The sequence below is a fragment of the Vanderwaltozyma polyspora genome, genomic scaffold, assembly GCF_000150035.1.
Source record: "Vanderwaltozyma polyspora DSM 70294 KpolScaffold1054 genomic scaffold, whole genome shotgun sequence".
Taxonomy (NCBI): Eukaryota; Fungi; Ascomycota; class Saccharomycetes; order Saccharomycetales; family Saccharomycetaceae; genus Vanderwaltozyma; species Vanderwaltozyma polyspora.
The window spans coordinates 185,410-195,356 of record NW_001834677.1 but is presented as its reverse complement, the minus strand read 5'-3'; the positions used below and the strand labels follow the sequence as shown (position 1 = coordinate 195,356).

The following is a 9,947-nucleotide window of genomic DNA, read 5'->3' as shown; positions in this document are numbered from 1 at the left end:
ATACGACCTTACCTCAGCTGTTAAGGCCCTATCAATTAGCATCTAAAGTCACTCCAATTGTTGAAGCTAATATCTGATATTAATAATTCAATGCTTGTGATTTCATATCTGGTCTTAGATTTTCACCATCTCAACTGGTTCATCTTTTATCATACTGTCACTAATGATTATTGTGTCTAACCATCTGTTTAATGAATTAGACCAACTTTTATTGTTAAGTATATTTTTTATTCAATAATCTTAATCTCCATGTCAACTTTACCTTTGTAGTCAATTTTCATTATCTCTACTTAACTACAACCATCACTTTTATTACCATCACTTTAACTACCACTATCTTAAACATTATCCTTTTTAACCATCCTTATTATATACACCGTCGCGCACTAAATACCTTTCCTGAAAAACAAGACCGACCCGGAAAAACCTGTTTCCATGTCACGTTTCCTAACAAACAACACCGACCCGCGAAAATCTGTTCCATATCACGTTTCCTAAAAAACATAACCAACTCTCATCCATGTCGCCCAACCAAGATCCATCCTAAAAAATAATACCAAACCGAGAAAAATACTACCTAATATTGGGCTACGCACTTTTACTCTATCCAGCCTTAAGAACAAAATAAAATTTCTTCCTATAATAAAGCAATTCTGCCCAAAATATAGAAATCTCGCCTTAACTATGGGATTCTTCTCGCACTATGAAATATATTTTCCCATAATAAAATATTTCAGATGAAAAGACAAAAATCTCGCCTTAACTATGGTATTTTGGTAAAATTAAAAATTTAATAGTAACTCCAATTGCTCGACTTAAAATCTAATAAATATAATTCACTGCTTGTGAATTCATTTCTGGTTGTAATTTTTCACCATCTCAACTCTATCTCCTCTTATCCCCACTGTCACAATCTAATATTCACATTTGCCTTAATCTCATATATCCTACCCAAATAATAATTAACTATCTCATTTATTTCAATAATCTAAATCAACACAAATAATTATCCCAATAATCTAAATCGACACAAATAATTATCCCAATCTTCCTACTCGCATTCTAATATTGTATCTATCATTATACTATTGTATCCATCATTATACTATTGTATCTATCATTATACTGTTGTATCTATTTCGACACCTGGATATTAAACTACCTTATATTATTATCATATATAATTTAAAACACACTAAATTATATATATTCCCACCTCATAAGATTTTAAGATCCCTCTAACAGAAATTCAAACCAGAATAATATCAGTTTCTACCATTCTCATTTCCATTTTTCTGTCACAGAACTAATTCATTTAATATACTTTCAATAGCATTATATCAATTTACATCTATTCATAAAATTAACTTGTATAATGTAAGTATTTTATTATAACTCTTTCCTTTCTTATATATTAATATAAATAATTTTACAATTTTTAGTTCAAAATACAATTTTACATTTTGTAATATTTTTTCTTATATGAGTTTCATTTTTATCCAACTGATAATAAATAATATTTATAGCACTAAATATAAAACTAACAAAACATAAATCTCATCATTTTGAATTTTTTTGTCCGGAATATTAAATATTAATGTATTAATGTATTTATATAGGGAAACAAGCCGTAGATATAATTACTTAAGGTTATTAGTTAAAAGATATATGAGGTTATAAAACTAATATAATAACTATATAGTAATATTAAATATATAAATATTTTTATCCCTTTGTACTTAAGCGTAATCAATACCAAATCCTTATCACATAAGGATGTCATAAATTATATCACCGTGTTTTTAATAGAGGTGCAGTTATACCTAAATAGTAAGGTTACTGCGATTCAATGGAATAATTAGAATAACAATTGCCAAAACTAGCTTCAGTTACATTTATTGCTATAAAGAGTTATTATTGTATATTAGTGTATATTATTGTATATTATTTAGTATGCTAACTTGCATATAAAGAAAACATCAGTAACATTATTAATTAGTAGTATATTTACTCTCTAATACAGATCTCCGCATTAAGTTTCTCTAGAATACATGAATAACAGACTTTATTCTAATGTACACCAAATTAACTATACAACTATATAATAATTAAAACTTACCAAATACCTACCAAACAATACGTCAAAGATAGACAGTATAATAATGCATCCACTGACTCTCTAATATAATATGCTTGCTTCAAGTTGTTATCTATATTTACTTAAATAGAAGTGATTTAACTGACATTAATGTTTTCTAAGACATGCCAAAGCAAAAAGGATACCAACCACCAATTTAGTCACAATTGTAGTTTTAAGAAGGGGTAAATTATTATATTATACAGCTCTCCATTTAAAATACATACAATAACTACATTGTATTCATATTCTGGTGTATTAACCCTTCACTTTGACATATTTTATATTTAAATATTATAAAATTTATAAATACTTAATAATGGGATTGGTATTCTAAAATATGTTTTCATCACTATTCATTTCAATACTAAATAAGATTCGACAATATATGTATTTTAACAATAATATACATAATTCATAGAAAGAAAGTTCTTTAATGATATATAAACAGTTGAATATTTATAAATATCATATTGATTTCACAAAAAAAAAATAATTATGATACTGAGTGAAAGTTATTTAACCCAAAATCGATTTCTATTTGATTTTTTAACTTATATAACGTTCTCGATTTCATACAATTCTATAGACTAGTATATGTTGACGCAAGTTCGAAACTGAGAAGGAGTAATTAACGGTTTCAAGGTTGTAATTCTTTATTATAAGCTCTATTATTGGAACGTCAATCCTTGTATTATATTATACAGTATTAAATAAATATTAGATAGACGGTAGGAATAGTCTCATTAAGATAGAAAAATATCCCTTTATATAGCATAAACCTTTCATCTAATAAAACAAGAACAGTATTTTAATATGGATCTGATGAAAAACAGCCACTTCTCTAAATTTAAATCTAATAAAATAACACAAAAAATATATATTGTCTAGATTATTTATACAATATTTGAATAAATTAACGAACTAAAAACGGTAGTTATAAATCTTAAATAGACTAAACCAAAATTGCCAAAACAATCATACCAATCAAACCGGATAAGGAATTGCTCATCTTACGTGATACACCTGCACCTTCATAAGTAGAAGAAATACATACAGTAGCAGATGGGTTAGATCCAGAAGATGTGACATCATCAGTGACAAAAATATTCAAATCTGAAGATACGGCCGTCATAGAGCTACCTGATGGAACTAATGTAGTTACACTTTGTGTATTAGAATTTGGAACTGATGAGGTCGTACTTGTAGTATTATCTGCTTTGTCGGTTGAAGTAATGTGAGTAGCAGTATTGTCTGTTGGGTTAGTAATCTCACCAGCAACAGAAGCTGGTGGAACTGATGAGGTTATAACAGTTGTGTGACTTGCAGAGTCGGTTGAAGTAATGTGAGTAGAAGTGTTGTCTGTTGGGTTAGTAATCTCACCAGCAACAGAAGCTGGTGGAACTGATGAGGTTGTAACAGTTGTGTGACTTGCAGAGTCGGTTGAAGTAATGTGAGTAGAAGTGTTGTCTGTTGGGTTAGTAGTCTCACTAGCAGCATAAGATGGTGGAACTGATGAGGTTATAACAGTTGTGTGACTTGCAGAGTCGGTTGAAGTAATGTGAGTAGAAGTGTTGTCTGTTGGGTTAGTAATCTCACCAGCAACAGAAGCTGGTGGAACTGATGAGGTTATAACAGTTGTGTGACTTGCAGAGTCGGTTGAAGTAATGTGAGTAGAAGTGTTGTCTGTTGGGTTAGTAGTCTCACTAGCAGCATAAGATGGTGGAACTGATGAGGTTATAACAGTTGTGTGACTTGCAGAGTCGGTTGAAGTAATGTGAGTAGAAGTGTTGTCTGTTAGGTTAGTAGTCTCACTAGCAGCAGAAGATGATGGAATTGATGAGGTTATAACAGTTGTGTGACTTGCAGAGTCGGTTGAAGTAATGTGAGTAGAAGTGTTGTCTGTTGGGTTAGTAATCTCACTAGCAACAGAAGCTGGTGGAACTGATGAGGTTGTACTTGTAGTATTATCTGCTGGGTCGGTTGAAGTAATGTGAGTAGAAGTGTTGTCTGTTGGGTCGTTTGAAGTAATGTGAGTAGCAGTATTGTCCGTTAGGTTAGTAGTCTCACTAGCAGCAGAAGATGATGGAATTGATGAGGTTATAACAATTTTATCGCTAGAAATAATTAGTATAGTAACATCATTGACTGTTTTGTCCGAACTATTATTTTCTGTTGCTGTAGGAGTCTCCCTAGCAATAGGAGAGCTCATAAATGAGGTTCTAACGTTTGACAAATTCTCTGGAATCGATCCAATTATATCAGTGGATCTATGTACTGATTCAACATTAGTTGAAGATGTCACATCGCAAGAAGTGCATATTAAATTACTGGATATTGGATTGGCCTTTGAAGATTTATGATTTGTAAATACAGAGTCTGTCTCTTTGCTGGAAGATTTACTTAGTATGGTGGCAGTACCATCAGCATTCACTGAATAATGTCTCAAAATAATAACAGTACTTGATAAACAACTTTCAACAGGTGCGCTACGAATTCCACTGTTACTACTAATAACAAAATCTAAACTTTTACTTAAAACAACAACGGAAGACACATTAAAATATCCTACTGGAGCATCATACATTGAAACTCTCTGAACCTGGGAATCATAGAAGGTATTATAAAACGATACAACTTCTGTAGCAGTAGATGATCCTGATACTACTTCGGTTGTGTAAACAGCTGGAACTAATAGAGGACCTAGGGTGTAGGTGGTAGAAGCCACAACTTCGTCACCAGCGGAATTGGTGGTGCTGTAGAAGGATACGACTTCTGTAGCAGTAGATGATCCTGATACTACTTCGGTTGTGTAAACAGCTGGAACTGATAGAGGACCTAGGGTGTAGGTGGTAGAAGCCACAACTTCGTCACCAGCGGAATTGGTGGTGCTGTAGAAGGAAACGACTTCTGTAGCAGTAGATGATCCTGATACTACTTCGGTTGTGTAAACAGCTGGAACTGATAGAGGATCTAGGGTGTAGGTGGTAGAAACCAGAACTTCGTCACCAGCGGAATTGGTGGTGCTGTAGAAGGAAACGACTTCGGTAACGGTAGATGATCCTGATACTACTTCGGTTGTGTAAACAGCTGGAACTGATAGAGGACCTAGGGTGTAGGTGGTAGAAGCCACAACTTCGTCACCAGCGGAATTGGTGGTGCTGTAGAAGGAAACGACTTCTGTAGCAGTAGATGATCCTGATACTACTTCGGTTGTGTAAACAGCTGGAACTGATAGAGGACCTAGGGTGTAGGTGGTAGAAGCCACAACTTCGTCACCAGCGGAATTGGTGGTGCTGTAGAAGGATACGACTTCTGTAGCAGTAGATGATCCTGATACTACTTCGCTTGTGTAAGCAGCTGGAACTGATAGAGGACCTAGGGTGTAGGTGGTAGAAGCCACAACTTCGTCACCAGCGGAATTGGTGGTGCTGTAGAAGGATACGACTTCGGTAGCAGTAGATGATCCTGATACTACTTCGGTTGTGTAAGCAGCTGGAACTGATAGAGGACCTAGGGTGTAGGTGGTAGAAACCAGAACTTCGTCACCAGCGGAATTGGTGGTGCTGTAGAAGGATACCACTTCTGTAGCAGTAGATGATCCTGATACTACTTCGGTTGTGTAAACAGCTGGAACTAATAGAGGACCTAGGGTGTAGGTGGTAGAAACCACAACTTCGTCACCAGCGGAATTGGTGGTACTGTAGAAGGATACGACTTCTGTAGCAGTAGATGATCCTGATACTACTTCGGTTGTGTAAACAGCTGGAACTGATAGAGGATCTAGGGTGTAGGTGGTAGAAACCAGAACTTCGTCACCAGCGGAATTGGTGGTGCTGTAGAAGGAAACGACTTCTGTAGCAGTAGATGATCCTGATACTACTTCGGTTGTGTAAACAGCTGGAACTGATAGAGGACCTAGGGTGTAGGTGGTAGAAGCCACAACTTCGTCACCAGCGGAATTGGTGGTGCTGTAGAAGGATACGACTTCTGTAGCAGTAGATGATCCTGATACTACTTCGGTTGTGTAAACAGCTGGAACTGATAGAGGACCTAGGGTGTAGGTGGTAGAAGCCACAACTTCGTCACCAGCGGAATTGGTGGTGCTGTAGAAGGATACGACTTCGGTAGCAGTAGATGATCCTGATACTACTTCGGTTGTGTAAACAGCTGGAACTGATAGAGGACCTAGGGTGTAGGTGGTAGAAGCCACAACTTCGTCACCAGCGGAATTGGTGGTGCTGTAGAAAGATACGACTTCGGTAGCAGTAGATGATCCTGATACTACTTCGGTTGTGTAAACAGCTGGAACTGATAGAGGATCTAGGGTGTAGGTGGTAGAAACCAGAACTTCGTCACCAGCGGAATTGGTGGTGCTGTAGAAGGAAACGACTTCGGTAACGGTAGATGATCCTGATACTACTTCGGTTGTGTAAACAGCTGGAACTGATAGAGGACCTAGGGTGTAGGTGGTAGAAACCAGAACTTCGTCACCAGCGGAATTGGTGGTGCTGTAGAAGGATACGACTTCTGTAGCAGTAGATGATCCTGATACTACTTCGGTTGTGTAAACAGCTGGAACTGATAGAGGACCTAGGGTGTAGGTGGTAGAAGCCACAACTTCGTCACCAGCGGAATTGGTGGTGCTGTAGAAGGATACGACTTCTGTAGCAGTAGATGATCCTGATACTACTTCGGTTGTGTAAACAGCTGGAACTGATAGAGGACCTAGGGTGTAGGTGGTAGAAGTCACAACTTCGTCACCAGCGGAATTGGTGGTGCTGTAGAAGGATACGACTTCTGTAGCAGTAGATGATCCTGATACTATTTCGCTTGTGTAAGCAGCTGGAACTGATAGAGGACCTAGGGTGTAGGTGGTAGAAGCCAGAACTTCGTCACCAGCGGAATTGGTGGTGCTGTAGAAGGATACGACTTCGGTAGCAGTAGATGATCCTGATACTACTTCGGTTGTGTAAACAGCTGGAACTGATAGAGGACCTAGGGTGTAGGTGGTAGAAGCCACAACTTCGTCACCAGCGGAATTGGTGGTGCTGTAGAAGGAAACGACTTCTGTAGCAGTAGATGATCCTGATACTACTTCGGTTGTGTAAACAGCTGGAACTGATAGAGGACCTAGGGTGTAGGTGGTAGAAGCCAGAACTTCGTCACCAGCGGAATTGGTGGTGCTGTAGAAAGATACGACTTCTGTAGCAGTAGATGATCCTGATACTACTTCGGTTGTGTAAGCAGCTGGAACTGATAGAGGACCTAGGGTGTAGGTGGTAGAAGTCACAACTTCGTCACCAGCGGAATTGGTGGTGCTGTAGAAGGATACGACTTCTGTAGCAGTAGATGATCCTGATACTACTTCGCTTGTGTAAGCAGCTGGAACTGATAGAGGACCTAGGGTGTAGGTGGTAGAAGCCAGAACTTCGTCACCAGCGGAATTGGTGGTGCTGTAGAAGGATACGACTTCGGTAGCAGTAGATGATCCTGATACTACTTCGGTTGTGTAAGCAGCTGGAACTGATAGAGGACCTAGGGTGTAGGTGGTAGAAGTCAGAACTTCGTCACCAGCGGAATTGGTGGTGCTGTAGAAAGATACGACTTCTGTAGCAGTAGATGATCCTGATACTACTTCACTTGTGTAAGCAGCTGGAACTGATAGAGGACCTAGGGTGTAGGTGGTAGAAGCCACAACTTCGTCACCAGCGGAATTGGTGGTGCTGTAGAAGGATACGACTTCGGTAGCAGTAGATGATCCTGATACTACTTCGCTTGTGTAAGCAGCTGGAACTGATAGAGGACCTAGGGTGTAGGTGGTAGAAGTCAGAACTTCGTCGCCAGCGGAATTGGTGGTGCTGTAGAAGGAAACGACTTCTGTAGCAGTAGATGATCCTGATACTACTTCGGTTGTGTAAACAGCTGGAACTGATAGAGGACCTAGGGTGTAGGTGGTAGAAGCCACAACTTCGTCACCAGCGGAATTGGTGGTGCTGTAGAAGGAAACGACTTCTGTAGCAGTAGATGATCCTGATACTACTTCGCTTGTGTAAACAGCTGGAACTGATAGAGGACCTAGGGTGTAGGTGGTAGAAGCCACAACTTCGTCACCAGCGGAATTGGTGGTGCTGTAGAAGGATACGACTTCGGTAGCAGTAGATGATCCTGATACTACTTCGGTTGTGTAAACAGCTGGAACTGATAGAGGACCTAGGGTGTAGGTGGTAGAAGCCACAACTTCGTCACCAGCGGAATTGGTGGTGCTGTAGAAGGATACGACTTCTGTAGCAGTAGATGATCCTGATACTACTTCGGTTGTGTAAACAGCTGGAACTGATAGAGGATCTAGGGTGTAGGTGGTAGAAACCAGAACTTCGTCACCAGCGGAATTGGTGGTGCTGTAGAAGGAAACGACTTCGGTAAAGGTAGATGATCCTGATACTACTTCGGTTGTGTAAACAGCTGGAACTGATAGAGGACCTAGGGTGTAGGTGGTAGAAGCCACAACTTCGTCACCAGCGGAATTGGTGGTGCTGTAGAAGGATACGACTTCTGTAGCAGTAGATGATCCTGATACTACTTCGGTTGTGTAAACAGCTGGAACTGATAGAGGACCTAGGGTGTAGGTGGTAGAAACCAGAACTTCGTCACCAGCGGAATTGGTGGTGCTGTAGAAGGAAACGACTTCTGTAGCAGTAGATGATCCTGATACTACTTCGGTTGTGTAAACAGCTGGAACTGATAGAGGACCTAGGGTGTAGGTGGTAGAAGCCACAACTTCGTCACCAGCGGAATTGGTGGTGCTGTAGAAGAAAACGACTTCTGTAGCAGTAGATGATCCTGATACTACTTCGCTTGTGTAAACAGCTGGAACTGATAGAGGACCTAGGGTGTAGGTGGTAGAAGCCACAACTTCGTCACCAGCGGAATTGGTGGTGCTGTAGAAGGAAACGACTTCTGTAGCAGTAGATGATCCTGATACTACTTCGGTTGTGTAAACAGCTGGAACTGATAGAGGACCTAGGGTGTAGGTGGTAGAAGCCACAACTTCGTCACCAGCGGAATTGGTGGTGCTGTAGAAAGATACGACTTCTGTAGCAGTAGATGATCCTGATACTACTTCGGTTGTGTAAGCAGCTGGAACTGATAGAGGACCTAGGGTGTAGGTGGTAGAAGCCACAACTTCGTCACCAGCGGAATTGGTGGTGCTGTAGAAGGATACGACTTCTGTAGCAGTAGATGATCCTGATACTACTTCGGTTGTGTAAACAGCTGGAACTGATAGAGGATCTAGGGTGTAGGTGGTAGAAACCAGAACTTCGTCACCAGCGGAATTGGTGGTGCTGTAGAAGGAAACGACTTCGGTAAAGGTAGATGATCCTGATACTACTTCGGTTGTGTAAACAGCTGGAACTGATAGAGGACCTAGGGTGTAGGTGGTAGAAACCAGAACTTCGTCACCAGCGGAATTGGTGGTGCTGTAGAAGGATACGACTTCGGTAGCAGTAGATGATCCTGATACTACTTCGGTTGTGGAAGCAGCTGGAACTGATAGCGGTCCTAGGGTGTAGGTGGTAGGAACCAGAACTTCGTCACCAGCGGAATTGGTGGTGCTGTAGAAGGAGATCACTTCAGTAACAGTAGATGATCCTGATACTATTTCGGTTGTGGAAGCAGCTGGATCAGATAGAGGTCCTAGGGTGTAGGTGGTAGAAACCAGAACTTCGTCACCAGCGAAATTGGTGGTGCTGTAGAATGAGATCAGTTCAGTAACAGTAGATGAATTTGATTGAATTGTATTGGTATA

At 39.6% G+C, this 9,947-nt stretch overlaps 1 protein-coding gene across 1 annotated transcript; it reads right to left on the bottom strand.

The window, feature by feature from the left end:
• Positions 1–3,092: 3,092 nt before the first annotated feature.
• Kpol_1054p67 (beta strand repeat-containing protein) lies at positions 3,093–9,947 on the bottom strand (the record flags this gene model as incomplete). Its single annotated transcript, XM_001645824.1, has 1 exon — positions 3,093–9,947. A coding segment is annotated over one exon (6,855 nt), but the record flags the coding sequence as incomplete, so codon positions are not given.